This window comes from Cydia amplana, chromosome 18, assembly GCF_948474715.1.
Source record: "Cydia amplana chromosome 18, ilCydAmpl1.1, whole genome shotgun sequence".
Lineage (NCBI taxonomy): Eukaryota > Metazoa > Arthropoda > Insecta > Lepidoptera > Tortricidae > Cydia > Cydia amplana.
Window position 1 is genome coordinate 7,923,337 of NC_086086.1, and position 17,625 is coordinate 7,940,961.

A 17,625-nucleotide genomic window follows, 5' to 3' on the forward strand; every position below is an offset into this window, starting at 1 on the left:
AGATGACCCTAGACCTGGCCGGCCTGTAGTAGCTACTTCACAAGAAAATATTGACAAAGTGGAAAAACTTATATTGGAAGATGGTCGAGTGAAGGTAAAATCTATAGCACAAGTAACCAATCTCTCTATTGGTACCGTACATGATATTATACATGACCATCTTAATATGTCAAAAGTAAGTGCAAGATGGGTTCCGCGAATGCTGACTCGGCTTCAAAAAGACATGCGTGTAGCTTGTTGTTCCGATTTTATTGACCTGTGCGGTGAAAATCCTGATGAGGTGCTGCAAAGAATAGTTACTGGAGATGAAACCTGGGTTCATCATTATGACCCAGAGAGTAAACAAGAGTCCATGCAGTGGCACATTAAGGGTTCAGCTCATCCCAAGAAGTTGAAGGTCATCCCTTCAGCTGGCAAGGTCATGGCCACGATATTTTGGGATTGTGAAGGAGTATTACTAATCGATTATAAAGAAAAAGGTGTAAATATCACAGGACAGTACTACGCTAACATTCTACGTCAATTAAAGGATGTAATTAAAGAAAAGAGGCGAGGAAAGTTAACCAAAGGTATTCTGCTTCTGCATGACAACGCCCCCGTCCATACTGCTCATATTGCCAAGGCAGCTATTGTTGAACGTGGGTTTAAAACTGTTACTCACCCACCGTATAGTCCGGACTTAGCCCCCAGCGACTTCTTTTTGCTCCCCAATCTTAAAAAGGATCTGCGTGGAAATAAATTTTCTGACGATGAAGCATTGAAGGCGGCAGTGGAGGAGCATTTTTACACGAAAGATAAAAAATATTTTTACGAGGGATTAAAAAAAATAATTGATCGATCTTTTAAGTGTATGAACATAGGGGGGGAGTATATTGAAAAATAAAAATATCAAACTTTTCGTACTTGTTTGTTTTCATTCTCATACCGAGAATATTTTGAATACCCCTCGTAACTACGAGAAATCTGGACACAACACCATCGTCGAAACTGTTAACTGACCTTTCTTAAATCTTAATGCAACGACATAAGGTCTACTATTGACTGAGGCATCATGAGTCACGGTAAACGGAACACTGTCAGCATTTTAGCATGCGTCATGTCGGACATTCCTGTTGAAATACCGGAACTCAACTCGTGATGTTTTGTGCAAGGACCGAATACCTAATGCATCTATTTCGTACAAATGGAACATTATTTACCGCCAGTTCATTAGTTTATTTCAACTTAAATGCACCATACAAGTATGAAGTACATATACGGACTTATTTCACAAGTAAGTATTCTGTAGTTGGCAGTGAAACTGCCTGCGAGGCTGGTGATCCTGGTTTGAAATCTCAGTAAAGGCATTATTTGTGATAAGAATGGATAGGTATTTGATATGTTCAATGGTTGTTTTCTTTGTAGGTATTTATCTTCGTCTAGTCAACTACATAACACAAACAAATCTTATTGAGTTTACTGTTACTGGGAGGTTTATTGATTAAGCCACGTTGAAGCTTACAGCGTGGCAGATCCAACGTGGCAAATCGACCCGCAACGAGAACTACTCTTTCATCATCTATGACCGTGACGCATACGCGGCGCCCAGTCGTGTTTACACTCTACAGGGCTGGAGGCCAATGCAACTTAATGCCTCGTTTTAATCTGTAATTGATATGACTCGCACTCACTTACACACTTCACTTAATTTGTTTGTTTATTGTTCTATATTTTTCTCGCTAAGTTTGGCTAAGAGTAGAAAAAACACGCCGTATAATGGTTGGTGAAGATATATTTTCTGTCAACCGAGCGCAGCGCAATACTTTGATTTAACGAACTAGTTACGCATCCCCGAATGCCTAAAATAGGGTGTAATTGAAATGGCAATGAGAAATATGATATGGCTTACTTGACTAGCATTTCGGTCAACACCTTATCTAACGTTTTAACGAAGCAGACTCACTGAATTACAAAGTTATTTTAATTCGTAGATTCGTAGACTTATACACTTAAACATAAAACATGTTTAAGTGTATAAGTTTTTGATAGGACCATGCCTATGAACATGGAGAAATACCTAAACTAAAGTTGGAACCCAAATTCACACATTTCTACTTAATTAAGTATGCACCTGTTCAACTTGTTTTAAACATTCTCGAATATCTTGGGTTAATAATGTAAAACATTTTTCTTTTTTAGTAAGTTGTTTTATGTTGTAAGTTGTTATGTGTTAGGCAAATGTAAATTGTAAACAACATCCATGTGACGGTAGATCGTAGACATAAAGGATTGTTTGTGCCAATAAAACACTTGAATGCAGTTAATTCGTTTTATAGTTAAAGCACTTTATTATTACAAAGAACAGGAGCAGCTATTAGGTAGGTACCAACACTAGCTGACGAAGTTGCGGGCAGAGGCTAGTATTGTATATGAGAAGGTTTAATAGCTTGACCAGTTCGCTGTTATTTATTACATAAACATACTTACTGTACTATTCCGGTACTACCGCAAACTACAACCATAACTAATACTAATCTGAATCTGTATTTATATAAATATTTTGCCATAGAACTTCGACATTCAAATAGTCACACCAAAAAGAAGATATTCGCGCTAGCTTAATTTACATCATAGTTCGGACTCCGAACTTCGGAGCTTTTGGACTAAAGTTGTGTGGTTTTACGATAATTATCACCATGATCTAATCATTAAACGGTCTAATAACCAGACATATTTCGGGTTCTTTGCTTTCACTGGTTCCATCATTCTTCTTTCCTTCTACTTTTACGTCAACATTCTTCTTTCCTTCTTTCACGTCAACATTCTTCTTTCCTTCTTTCACGTCAACTTCCAAGTCAACGTTATCTTTCTCGATTATGTCACATATAAGAAGTCGTATCAGTCTATCAATGATAACGTCGTTGGACAGCCTGGGGGATTTGGGGGGTTGGGAAGGTGCGCTGTGCGGGCGGGGAGGCCATGGCTTGATATTAACTGGTACGATGAACTGACCTGGGGCGGGGGGATTCGGACGTTCAACTTGCTGGTATCCGTTGCCGTATCTACCGGTATATTGGGTGTAAACCTGAAACAATTAGACCAAACACAGATTTGACCTAATAATAACAACACGGACATTGTCTGCTGTAATTTACTGTTAGAGTCTGTGCGGAAAAAGAAGAGTCGTGAAATGTATGGTATCCGATACATTCTACGACTCTTCTCTTTCCGCACAGACTCTTACTGATAGTTCGTAAACCTTATTAGAAAAACGCAACTTTTGGACGGATACGTGACAGCGTCCTTTGTCGGTGTCCGTCTCTTTCAATCTATAGAATGAATCCGTCCATCGTAGCCGAAATTCGCCCACTAGTCGAAAATTTCTATTAAATTTTGCCGCCACTTAACGAACTTCTTCAAAAAACAAACACTTTTTCAACACATTTTTTTGTAATAGTATTATTTTGAAAGCAATACCTCAGATATGAGTAAAAGCGATGCCATTAACCGCACTTTGTGTGACACCATTTTGATATCGTTTGACCTAATAAAGGCCTTTCACTGCTTTATATACCTACACGGATGATTTCAAAATAAAAGTCCGATACTGCTACTGGTTTTGTAACAAGGTATAGGTTAGGTTTTGTATTGAGCACGTAGTGTTATTTTTTATAACTAAAAGATATGAATGTGCCAGCAACAGATGATTGAGCAACCCAACGCAAGTCCTTCCATCGCCCAGTTCTCTTTATCGATATAACCTAATTGCTATTTAAATAATAAAAATCTACTATGTACTCGTATAGTTATCACAAAAATCTAATTGAAATAATGCATTTTATTTTGACGAAACCTGAGGTGGATGAGTTTTCTGTATGATGACGAAGCCTGCGCCGTGGATCTGAAGGTACCTATGCTGTTATTATTGTTGGTTTAATAAAAAAAATTCAAATTGAAAAATAAAAGTCGTCCTTGTTGTAAGGTTGATGTTAGTTGTATGGGCATTAGCAGCACCTGACGTAGTTTTGGCCAGCATTAAAATATTGTGATAATTTAGTGTTTACTTGCTAAGGTCCGAAGTAGGGTTTTGGTTCTTGATATTTATAGCTAGAAGGCATAGATAGACGCACTGATAGAACCACTTCCTAGCCGAAAGTAGGTAGTGGTTCGAAGCCCGTTTAATCCTAATCGGTCTCTCGAAATGTATGTAAAATCTTTTGATATTTAACAGCTTTCGACGAAGGTAAATATAATGCATACATCATCTTCAGAGAAATTGATGTAAGTACAAAGGTAGGTACATTCTTATATGAAGTCTCCAACCCGTAATAGGCAAGCGTGCAAAGTATAGCCTAAATCTTGTAAGAGGGCCCAGAAATGAAGATGACTAACTAAAAGTGTAAAATGTAGGTATTAAATAGATAAAACCTGTAACTCTTATCGAAGATATTAATTAATTGCGATTTGTTAATAAGGAAATTACAATAACTCGTTTAGATCGTAATCTTTGTAATCAGTAATGTAGTGATGTACTTAAATAACACATTAAATTATTCGTGTCATTACCTAATAACCCCAACATTGTTATTCAACATTTAAATTACGGATTCTTACCTTATAACAAACAATACTGGCATTGAACTCAATTAACTAATTCTTCCTTAGAATTACTATTTTCGTTTGAAAACATTCTTTATTGTTTGTTTTGTCACATGAAACAAATACCAGTTAACCTGTGTAACAAATCAACGAATGGCGGTAGTCAAAATCACTACATAGTATAAAACAAAAAGTCGCTTCCCGCTGTCTGTCTGTCCCGTATGCTTAGATCTCAAAACTACGCAACGGATTTTGATGCGGATTTTTAATAGATAGTGATTCAAGAGGAAGGTTTATGTATAATTTGTTAACAATGTTAACCCGTGCGAAGCCGGGGTGGGTCGTTTTATATTTAATTGAAAATGTTCGTTAGCGGTCCGATTGTTAAGTGGTTAAAGGCTAAAGTGGTCAGAGATGCATGTATGGCAGCACGGTGCCCTCTTGCTGTGTTGACATGCGCGTGCGCATGCCGGTTGTAGCGTCTGGAATTTTAATCAGCAGCTTGTGCCATTACAAGCAATCGGACAGGGTCGGTGCTCTGTAGATATTTTTTCGTAAATCCACCATTGGCAAGTCTGACGCGTGTCTTAGGGCTGATTTAGACGGCGCGCGAACTCGCATGCGATTTTAGTTACATTGCGGACTGTTGGTTACGTCCAATTCAACGGACCGATCAAAACCCGCAATGTAATGAAACTCGTATGCGAGTCCTTGCATCGTCTAAATGGGCGCTTACTTAGCCCAATTTCCTTGGCTAAAATTCTCGATGGCTTGATCACGTACACTGGGAATCAGAACCGCGCTGGCATAGGCATCTTGTGTGTATTGGCCTTAACCACTTTAATTAGGTAGGTACCTAATGGGCTTTACCGGTGTGTCACAGGGTACGATACCAACAAGACTTGTTTCGAAATCACCAAATTTTGTTTGTACTATGTGCATAGTAATATTTCACAAAGTCATTCACCCCTAAAATATGCGGACGTTAACATTCTAATCAGGAGCGTAACTAGGACATGACCATGCATTACAGCAGCAATGACGTTTGCCGCTTGTCAATACTACATTTCATACGAGTTTAAACCGTGTCATCATAGTATTAAGTCGCTTTTGATTTTAGCGGTTTCAATAGAACATTTGTCTCTAGTTGACACTTTATGACATAATTTTAAACCGTGTTAGAACATAAGGTAGTTGGTTTTGATTTGACAAACTTAAGCTTTTAGCGGATGCAACCAAGGTACAGTTGGATAGAATGTGCCAATGAAAAGAATCAGAACGGAGCACCTAAACAATTATCATCTTTTTTGTTTGTTTTCCTGAAAATTGTGTATTACATTGCATGTAGGTTTTCTTTTTATGAACTATAAAGTTTAAGGAAAACATGTAACATATTCCAACTGCCATTAAATTGTACCAATAAATAACGAATGAGACTAGCTTTACAAAGCGACTGAAAAGTGTGCAAAATTTAGAACTCAGATTTTTGAGACGTCTATCATAATACCTAGTTATGCCCAAAGCCCAACTTACAGAAGACATCTTCCAGTCAAGTATATCGGGATTTTAAATTGTGCCACATGCGAGCACATTTAGGTAACAGTCCGAAAAGCTAATCTAGATCTATAAATATGATATCCCAGATATAAAAATGACAGTTCGATAGACTCCATTTTTCATGCCGATTTGTCATTTTAGTATAAAGCAAGATTGAGTAGTAAATTGGGCAATTTAATTTAATTTCAGTACCTGGGATATACCTACTCGTGAAGACAGAGCTTATAGCACAGTAAGGCTGTAAAATGCGTCATTACTTTGTAAACATCTACTGTAGTTGTAAGAATACTTCTGAAAACAGACTATTTGCATAAACAACGAAACATACTATGTAGGTACATAATAAGGAGTTAATTATCTTTTATCTTCAAGTTAGTAACACGTGGAAATCCTTTTTAGGTTAGTATAAATAAACTATATCATTCGAATAAATCTAATATCAACATAGATATTGGATAAAATATTATCTTAGATTAATTTAAAAACAATCATTCTTACAAATATCGCGGGCAATATTTGTTATGAAAAGTATTTTTTGTTAATTATACATATAATTTAATACACTTAATACTTAGGAAGGACCTACATTTTTAAGGATATTGTGTCCTTAAAAAGTAGTTATCTTCGGTTAGGTGCTTAACTGACATTGGCAAAAAATACACATCTTCTACTGATGAGACCACATCTCTTTCCTTATCCTGTTAAATGTAAGTTTGATAGTTCTTTATAATTTAGATTTACAATAACGTTTATCTTTCGTTCTATCTAAGTTCATTGAATTTGATGGATTTCAATCGGCCCTAAGTGTAAGGCCTGAGTGGACGCTCGAAGCGGAGCGTTCGGCGGGGCGTGCAGCGTGGCGTCGAGCTCCCAAGGGATTTGAGCAGCGTGCACTAAGGCCGCTCCTATACGTTTGCATTTGTTTAACATGCACGCCGCACGGGGCGCCCCGCTGCACGCCCAACTCGAGCGTCCACTCAGGCCTTACACTGAGTGTGGCCTGAGTGGACGCTCGAAGCGGAGCGTTCGCCGGGGCGTGCAGCGTGGCGTCGGGCTCACAACACAAGTGATTTGAGCAGCGTGCACTGAGGCCGCTCCTATACGCTTGCATTTGTTTAACATGCACGCCGCACGCCCCGCCCCGCTGCACGCCCAACTCGAGCATCCACTCAGGCCTTACACTAAGGCGGCCTAAGGTTCCTTTTACTGGCACTTGAGTACATAATGTGTGTCTCGAGTGCATTGCGTTTATTGCGTGCATGTTTTCTATGCAGCGACTATCAGGCCTAGTGATAGTAGGGTCACCACGTGTTCATTTAAATTTAAACATTGGGAAATCAAACTGCTACATAGTAGTAACCACGTGTATGATACGCGGCCTTCTCATAAGTATATAATATAACCATTTATTATATATCTACTTACCTATAGATATATTCAACCTACGCTCGTAGGCATGCTGTTAAGCTGCATTGTCGCCGTGACATTCAAGTTGTACTTGACGCAAACTAATTGGTAAAAAACCCAAGTGAAAGATTTATTTAAGCGTACTAGTATAAATATATTTTGTGTAAATATAGGATCTAAAGTCTACATTTAAATAAATCTACTCTCCATTAGACGCGTTTCGGACGAATGAAATAATTAGGTATAATATAATAATACGGAATGTACACTTGTACAGTACAGTTAATAAAGCTATGACATTACCCCTAGTTTTCGCCGATAATGTTACAAGCACAGAACATATTAAAGAGGTTAGAACGGCTATCGCGCGCAGTTAGTATCGGAACACCGGTGTCGCCGCTCGTTCCTCTCCACATTTCCACATTTCTCGCGCAACGGTATTAAAAACTTGTGTGCCTGGTGAATGGATACGACTCCTTTAGACAGATTTGATGTCTGGCTTCTTAATCTGAACGTTGTTTACGTTTACGTTTTTCGGTCAGCGCGAGCGAGTACTAGCATGCGAGCGTTTGCTCATAACCGGCGGCGACACGTACCTTGCTCGCATCGCCATTCTACTTGTTCTGTGGTGTGGTCTTTGAACAAATTGTCGTTAATAAGTTAAACTCAAAATTTCTTTAACCTGCCTTTGACGTCTTAATTTAGGCCTTCTGCAACTCTGCATACCACTTAAGAGGATACAATACATGATGATGATGATGATGATCCTTCCGGCCGATTTCGGCCATGGCGACCACTACGACTCCTAGTTTGCTCGGCGCTCGTGCGCCCGAAGATGGCTGACGTAGCCGATCTTCGAGGTGAACTCCCGCGCACATTGAGGACACGTGAGGACACCAGCCACGTAGTGGTAGTTAATGGGAGCAGGCTGGCGCGTTTTCAGAATCAATCTAGTGCGTCCACTCTTGGTCTGATATTTTTGCTGCAATGGCCTGGCCAATTATTTTCCCGCAACCGCAAATTGCTTGTCCTTTCGATCTCGTTGTCCTTTGCCTCACGGTTAAATAATTTCCACGACGCCGCCTTACCTGTTTTGTGCTCGTAAAACCAAAACTTATTCCAACTTTTCAAATCTGCTTACTTCCATTTTGGAACTTCAAGAGAAGTTATTTCTCAAGTTGTCGAGTCTCATATAACCTTTAAAGGGCTTATTTGGAGAAGTTTTTTCACATTCTGCTCTGAGTTTTTTTATTGCTGACTATAAATAGACATATTCAACAAGTTTTTAAGTTAATGCCTTTTCTTTTGACTTTGCCATACGCACCTAAAATTTATAATTGTATTTACAAATGAATAGTAAGTAGTAACTTGCTACCTACTGCTTTCTACACCACGATCATTGTGCAAAGCGATGATAAGCATTATATATCCAAGGTGAACAATAAAAGTTAAATACCTAAAATTATGGCACAGTTAGGTCTAATAATAATGCAGTGAATGATATTTTTATGCAGAATGCCAGATGCAATTGCATGAATTCCCCTGCACCGAAGTGCGTCCTCGGAACCATAATGCACAATATAATACTGGACCTTAAGTGCCTTAGAGATTGTCGGACGCATCCAACCAATACGGGGACGTAGTCTATAGAGTACTCTAGAGAAACGGTAAATCAAACCATACTAAGAATAGTAAATGGTGTTTTGATTCCATTAATCAAAAGTTCAAAACACCAAGTAAGTTTTTCAATGGTTGGAGAATACAAAAAAATATAGCAAAGCTGGACATTCTTCCAATAACTTGGGAGTTTACATAAACGTTGCTTTACATACAATGTACAATCGTCAGTTGCAGTTTCCTCAGCACAATTGTTATTTGTAGTTGATTGTAATCTTCCTTTGCTTTCGTAACGTAGGTACGTTCCCAATAGACGACAATATGATGGATGAGAAAGAGCCCTTTATTATTTTTGGTAACCGCTCTCGACAAACCTTCTCATGGTTATAGGTCTGTTACAAAAATGTTTTATTTACGGCGATTTAAGATGCTTCTCGTCTCATTTATGTCTGACTATTAGATTTAAAGTGCTTTATAGGCATCATTGCCCACCTGAGGTCCGCGAGGTATCGAGAAATGCGGTATTAGATAATTTATTCCGAGAACGGCGTAACCACGTGTGTGTGGTGCGTAGTTTTAATGTAAATAGCTCCATCTGGGGGCTCCGCAGTGCCCCGCCAAGGCGAGCCGAAAACAAGTTTACCCGGCGCCACATTCGAACATTAAATTCACATCTTGATTCTCTCTAGCGCTCATTCTTATAAGAAAATATTAACCAATTAAGCCATACCGCTGGATTTCCATGGAGATATAGATATACCTACTATAGGTAGGTGCGCGCAAGATACAACCACAGAATAAGTATAATAGTACTAGCGTACAGAAAGGACACTTCCTACAAAACCGAAGTTTGACAGCGATTCAGGGTCGAATCATGACATACCTTTCTAACTTACGGCACTATCCCTTTCGGCTATTTAGGGTTGTCAAAATTCAAGCCATTATCTTATCTGTGGTCATGCACGCAAAGGGACGTCAAGTTGTGTCAACCTTAATAATTGTTCGGAGCAATGCTGAGCCGAACGGAGCCAAGTTTGCCCGAAGTCAGGAGTGTCTCCTCACTGATACAACTACAAATAATGTTAAATCAAGTTAAGATTGTTGAGTTCAAATTCAAATGCGTAACGTAACCCGATCTCCGGGCATGCCACGACTCTCGGCCCGATAAGATGGTTAACAAGATAACGCTTTATCTTCGCTTATTTTTAACGAAGTTTCATATCAGTTGCAATAAAATGCAGCTACGCATTGAAAGGAATATTCCAATAACGTATAAAACATTTCTGATTTTAACAGACTGAGTACTTCATTCGTTTGGGTTATGCTAGATTATAACGAGACGAATGCAATGAAGAAATTATTACCATGATACGTGACTTTGTCAAATAGGTATGTTTGTAAAGAAAATTGAAATAAAAATAATAATATATCGAGTTCTCGGCTTTACTCTAAAGCTAACCTTGATATAGAGCTAAAATTTAGCGCAACTATACCTTACTACCTTACCTTACCTTACCTTACTACTTATGTTCTAGTTTTATGTGAAAGCGCCTACTATCTAACCTTTCGATCCAAAGACACAGTTCAAACTAAATGCGTTCCCGTATTTAATATAAATGAAATACCAGTCAAGCACAATTCTTTATAGCTTCATCGGAAAGGTAATAAGTCAAGGACGTCAAGAAACGTATAATAATTATTTCCCAGAGTTCTCCTTATTTGTCTCGGAGCGGAACTCCATTGAGACGCACTCGAAGCCCTCGAAGGCAATCCGCTTTTTGTCTTTCGACTTGTCAACTTTCTTTGAATGCTATTGTTGCGCTTTGTGCACACCTCCCCCAGTAGATACTTGAAAATGAGTTTGGCGTTTAAAGATCAAAGCAGCGACGAGTACAATAATTAAATGTGTAAAGAAATAAAGGGAAATAAATAAATTATTATAAATAACTTTCAAGCTTACTTATCTTACCAGTACATAGCTATTGGGGCCCACTGATTAACAGTCCGCTGGACGATATCGGCCTGTCAGTTGTTCGGAACTGTCAAATTTTTGTTCTAACTGACAGGCCAATATCGTCCGGCGGACTGTTAATCAGTGGGCCCCTTATTACTGCCCTATCACATGTATTACTTACCACAAATGTTAAATGAAACGAGAATTTAAAATAGACTTTCTCATTGTACAAACAATATCAAGTTCGTAGGTCATTAGGTGATCAATTATCTACATTTAACGTTACATAATATTTTCTCCTGAAACTTACGTAAACTTCGTTGATATCTTAGTGCTACTACGCCTTAGACTTGTCTTATCTCGTTAGTGTTTTATTGTAAGCCCAGACTTTTTTAAACAAATATTTTTTGGTTTCAGACGAATAAAGGTGGTGATTATGTCTAGAAGCTAGACCCATTGCCTTATTTATTTCTGTTCTCTTATCTTATCTAATAGGTAATTTTCTTACATTATGTACCTATCTTTCTAAGACTCGACAGAGCTAAAGGGATTGAATAGTACTAAGAAAAGTCAACTGTAATACCTACATAGAACAGGATATTGGGAACAAGAAAAAACGATAGATGTAGGTATGTACTCGTATTTAGAATAGAATAGAATACAAATTCATACTCGCACAGAGAATAGACATAATCTCGACATAATTACACAAAAAGACACATAGTGAAAATAAAGTGTCACGAAGTGTATTTCTTTTTGGGATAGCATCCCTTGGTGGAATGGCAAGAGAGGAAGTTGGGGATGTCTTGAAGTATGTGTCTGCAACATACATTTCTCGATTCTTATCTATTCTGCTGCCTGGGATATAATTTTTTTTAAATATGACCTGTTTAAGTTGTAAATATCTCACTTATTCACTTATTAAAATGACCTATTATTTCCAGCGACTTCGAGCAGCAGCTCTCCCCGTTCCTGATCCAGAACTCCTGCGACGAAGACCTAACATGCGCCGGCCTGGAGCCGACTAGCCCCGGCCTCCAGGACGTGGTCATCCAGGACGGCAGCGAAGCCTCCGACTCCACAGACTCCTTCGACGTAATCAACTTCGAGCAGAACGTCGTGCCCGGCTTCATCAATAAAAATACATTCCAAAATGGTGAGTCCAGAGCTAAATGGCACAGTCAGCAGCAGAAGTTGCTAAGCGGGCGAGGTGTTCAACATTACCTTGACGCGCTCTTATTCTGTTAACAATAATAAAGTCGCGTCATGATCATTTTGAACACATCGCCCGCTTAGCAACTTCTGCTGCTGACTGTATAAGTTGAACGTTTAAACAGATGGCGGATATTGTGAAATACTTGAATTTCAATACGTAATGCGGTATAATGATGACTAAAATGTGCATTTGTGCAATCACCATTAGTTTCACTTGTTAATTGTCTTTTTCGTGTTTGGTCTCATTTGGTTACAACATAACGAATAAACGAGAATGAGATAACAATGATACTTAAATCAATTATATATTTAAGAAATCATTCATGGGCCGTAGACCGTAGAGTTCTCAATATCGCTAAGAAATTATTAATTAACCAAAATACAATACGTCAAACAGAACGGAGGTCATGCACAAACTACTCGTACATTAATTACATGATATATATTGTCTTGTCGACAATTATACATGTTTTCCTCTGTGAACAAAAATAACACGGCTATATGCGTGTGCAGTACTTTTCGTATAAGCTTCGTACATATTAGATAATACTGTGTCATTTCGTTTGGAGGTTTCCCAATTTGCCCATACATTTTCTTTACCCTTATTTGTAAATTAAAGTGTAAAATGTAACAGACGTGATATAATAATAAACACATCCTGCCAAGATTTACGTTAAAAGGTTTCTTTAAAATGTATATCCAGTGACTCTGTGAAAACACTAGATGATTCAGAGTTGTGCAAATCTAATTAGTTTAGCGTTACTAATCGGATTTGAAGACGACGCTAACCATTGCAACGTCTTTGATAGACCAGCATTCAAATTTAAATGGTTTACTTTTCATCTCCTGTTTCTGTGTCAGCAAAATATTTGATTCGTTGCAGTGCTGTTGTTGAATGCAAAAGTTTTCTGTATTCATACCGTTTCAGTTTACGTAACATAGGATGATATAATAATAATCAATTATATCAACAGGTCCTAAAGGCATCGGCCGCCATTTTATTGAAAGTAGAAGAAACTAAACAAGAATAATTTATAACTAGGTATAATAACTTCTGATGTCTAGACCATTTACGACGCCCAAAAGAAATTATTTAAAATATGTCGTAAAATCATTTGATATTATGCACACAAGCATTTTACTAATGTCCACAGGAGGGCCACGAAGGGCAACTTTGGTTTTAAAATCTATGTATGACCCACAAGTGTAATTTTAACGGTTAAAAAACAATATAGAACGTATTATTCACAAATATTACCAGCGAACCTTCTGCCATAGTGCGTCTGGCTGGCCGCCGCACCTTCTATGCCGTATATCTTGAAAACGGAAACGGCTAATTGCGTAAAAAAATTTTTGATACCTAACTTGTTGCAAATTTAATGCTCTACAATACTTATCTACAGTTAAATTTCATTGGAGCTATAGAAATTTTGGTATCCTCAAAAAACCGATTTTTATGACCTTTGACCTAGAATAACTTCCGACGCGCACACGATATGTTGACTTTTAAGAGAACCTTTAATACGTCACAAAGAAGGTGTATACAAGTTTCCAGCTTATTATTTTTCATTCCGAGGTGAAACCTTTAAGTGGCCATATTTAATTTACAACTTAGAAATAGTTAATGCAGTAATAATTACTTTTAATTAAAGTAACATCTATAATTTCTGTACAGCATATAACCTTGAATATACCTATAATAGGTATTGAATTTAAGATTCATATAAACCACTTGATTAAACATAGACTCCTATGTTATACTGTTTGTGTTAATTCGGGCGATGATAAAATGATAATGTATTGCGGTATCATGATAACAGAACCTGAACAGAGACAAATTATCGTCAAGGATGCCTAGTTAAGATACTGATTACGATGTAGCAACGCAATTAAGGAAATAAATAACAGAATAATTCAATAACACGACTGACACGTGGTTTTTTACGTATCCGATGTAGATATGACTAGAGTTGGGTGTGATTTTTTTCTTTATATGCATAAGGGAAACGTGACCAATAATAAAGCAATAAGAAAAATGTACAGGCACAATAAAATATTAAGTGGTATGGTACGTCTTTTTAGAAATAAGTACGTTAAAAGAAAGGAAACCATTCTAAGATGTTAAATTGCGATTTTATCGTATATTTCCGTTAAGTTTTTTGTTGTAAGAATTTTTGAACAGTGAACACACTTCTAAAACAAACAAATGTGCACATAGCATTTCAATGTCAATCACTAATCAGTATTTGAGCTATTTAAATCCGTCAATCCAGTTATGTTAAGTACAAAAAAGTTAGTTATATCACGAACTGTAGTTAAATACGGCGAGCAACGTTCACCTTTCGCTCACGATTTGAATCACTTTCGCGCCGACGGTTATGCAGTGGCCTAACTATAGGGTGGCAAAGCGGGCAAAATCCCACGAGAGGGGCTCGAATTTGACAGAGAGGTCTTGAGCATAGGCCTCACCAAGATCTACAATTCTACACTGAGTTTGACATGGCAAAATGTGGTTGTGTCATGTTTTCATAGAACTTTCACGATTTTATTTGACTTTTACACTTTGAGAGTTATCTTGGCCCGTTTCTACAGTTATGCCGGCTGTACACACTCGTCGAGACACCCCGAGACAAGCCGAGAACGAGTATGTAGTATGTACATAATGCTCCCTTCTCGTCTCGTTTTGCGCTTCTCCGATTAGATCGGCGTGGTGCCGAGACTCGGCAAGAGGCTCTCGACGAGTGTGTACAGCCGACATTACTCAAGTACCGTTATGTAACAAATAAACCCTTGTTCAGACAAAGGGAGGAAGCGGCGCCTCTCGCAGACGCCCCAGGCCGTGGTGCAGCCCAAGGTGCAGAAGCCCTCCATCAAGATCGCTGCCAACGTGAAGCCTCAGCTGGTGGTCAAGTCGCAACCGCAGAAGCCTTTAAAAGTTGCCAATATACAGGTAAATTAATATACACGAACAATGAAAATTTGGTCATTTCTATATCCTAGTTAAATCTGGCCTGCATTTTTTTAGCATAGAACTTAAAATTTGTACTTTCTCCTCTATACACCAGTGGCGTCGCGTCCATAAAAGCCGACTCCCACCGGCTTGCCTGTTATTGGACGTTTGAGCAGAGTAGTGAAGGAAATATGTAAGCCAAATTAGCCCCGGCTTGCCTATGGATATGTTTGACGCGCCGCTACTGCTATATACATAAAAGAATTAACCTGATATTAGGGTGAAATTGAGCATAGTTAAGTAACTGAGATGGCAATGCAATGTTATGGTGTCATAAAGAAGTTTGATAATGGTTATAATTAAGACTGAAGGAGGCCAAGAAACTCTGTTATAAACCAATGCAACCTCATTTTTGATCAAACAAAAGTATTGTCAGCTATAATAACATACTTTTTTTAATAAAATTTATTAATATCTTCCACGCAAACGTCAATTACTTTTAACCTTTTAACCGTCATAAGAGAATACGTCATCGAGCTTGCTCTTGTCGCCGGGGGGTACAAAGTTACACGAAGTTTTGTCTTATTTATCAGACAGCGGCGAAATGAGCCCGATTTTGTATGTCTTATATATCAGTCTACGGCGGTTAAAAGGTTAAAATTAGCCATACACACTTTCTCTATTCACGCTTTGCCCTTAGGTCATCAACCCGCCCCCTAAAGTCTACTGCAAACCCGTGGAAACCGTCGCCCCCCAACGTAAAGTCATCCGCGTGGCCCCTATGGCCGGCAACCCCCGCTCCATCCTACTCCCCGTCACCATCAAGGACATGAAAGACCTCAAGTCCATTAAAATCATCAACGCTGCGGACTTGAAGAACGCCTCCAATATCAAGTTGGCGGCAGCCAATCTGCTGTCTCAGAGCAAACGGCAGGACTTCAAAGTGGAATCTAGGAATGACTATGAATATGAGAATAATAACTGCGGTAAGTGTCTCAATAAATATTCACTCTTTTTCAAGATTTTGTTTAATAGTTAGACGTTAGTAAATATGTGGGCATAGCTTTATCAAACTCTTTTAAGCACCGGAAGGTTTCATTTCTTCGACTACTAGTACAGTTACCTACCTACCTACTCACTTACTAGTTACTCTTCGGAGGCCGCAAAAATATGTGACACGCTCTTATGGCTCTACAAATAAGATCGTGTCAGAAATTCGTTGTGTAATATGTTATTTCAGGTGACTGTACAGGACGTACGAAAGGTTATATACTATATTATTATAACTGTTATATTCACTCAGTAATATCAATGTAGACAGTTAGAGTACAAAATATCGCAGCTGTGATTGTAAAGAAAATCAGGTACGCAGCGCAGGCGAGCAAAGAAATTCAATCCTAAATTTATATCTTCAAGGTTGTTTTTTAGCTGGCAAATTTAGACACCTGGGTGTTGATTAAAATCAAAGCTAATACACTTGTTTTGTTGTGTACCTACAGTCACGTTGTTAATCTATTGTATTTGCAAAAAAATCGATCGTGTTGCGTTCTGGCGCTCAACTAGGACTCGACAAAAAAAGTCAAACCGTTATACTTAAAGTGAAATTACTGTTACGAAAGCTGTATATGATTATGATAATTCTTATAGCATAGAATAGAACCTTGGTTGCGCAGAGTGCACTGACCCCGTTTTCGATTATTGGAGGCAATTGTCTTGATTTAGACGCGCGACATGTTTGATTTCATTGACTTTAAAAGCCACGTCTGTTAAAGTGTTAAGATGAGATTCTTGATTATAGCCGTTGCTTTTATTAATCAGAAACATTTACTACAAGAGACGTTTGATTTATGATGAATAAACCAGTACGCGTTGTCCACCAAAACTGGCCACAAAAATGAATCATGTTTTTTTTTTTATTTAACCTGCCTGTTGATATTTCTACTTTTATGAGGAGAAACAAATCGTAAGGTAACTGCGCCAAAAAAGGCCCGGTTCTTAAGCTTGCCTACTTTCAAAATTTGATACTTTTAAAGTATAAGTAAGTGTGAATCGGTTTATATTTTGCGTCCATCTTCGCTTGTACCATAGACAAAACTGCCAGTACATAATGGACCTTCATTGGTGCAGGTACCCTTACAAGCTACTTTAGCATGCTAAACTACTGTAATCATATACATCTACTGTACACAAAATAATCGAATTAGTACAGTTACTACTTTATTATAAGGTACTTCTCATATAGAACCCGTTAAGTATGAGATCACGAATGTTTGAACTTAGGAAAAAAATGACATATCGCCGATTTTTACTGCGTAAGGTCAATGCCACCTGGTATGCGTGTTTGTGT

The 17,625-nt window shown here is 38.2% G+C and overlaps 2 protein-coding genes across 2 annotated transcripts in view; both read left to right on the forward strand.

The window, feature by feature from the left end:
- The window catches only part of LOC134656393 (furin-like protease 1), a 357,707-nt gene extending 352,881 nt beyond the window's left edge, over window positions 1–4,826 (forward strand). The window contains exon 17 of the transcript XR_010097514.1: window positions 4,808–4,826. The gene's annotated coding sequence lies outside the window, so the exon portion shown is untranslated. The remainder of the gene's footprint in view (window positions 1–4,807) is intronic.
- Window positions 1–17,625, forward strand: part of LOC134656412 (uncharacterized) — a 42,858-nt gene that overhangs the window by 4,586 nt on the left and 20,647 nt on the right. Inside the window, exons 3-5 of the mRNA XM_063511939.1 lie at window positions 12,058–12,269; window positions 15,127–15,278; window positions 15,979–16,264. Of these exons, the coding sequence (XP_063368009.1) occupies window positions 12,058–12,269; window positions 15,127–15,278; window positions 15,979–16,264 (650 nt within the window). The remainder of the gene's footprint in view (window positions 1–12,057; window positions 12,270–15,126; window positions 15,279–15,978; window positions 16,265–17,625) is intronic.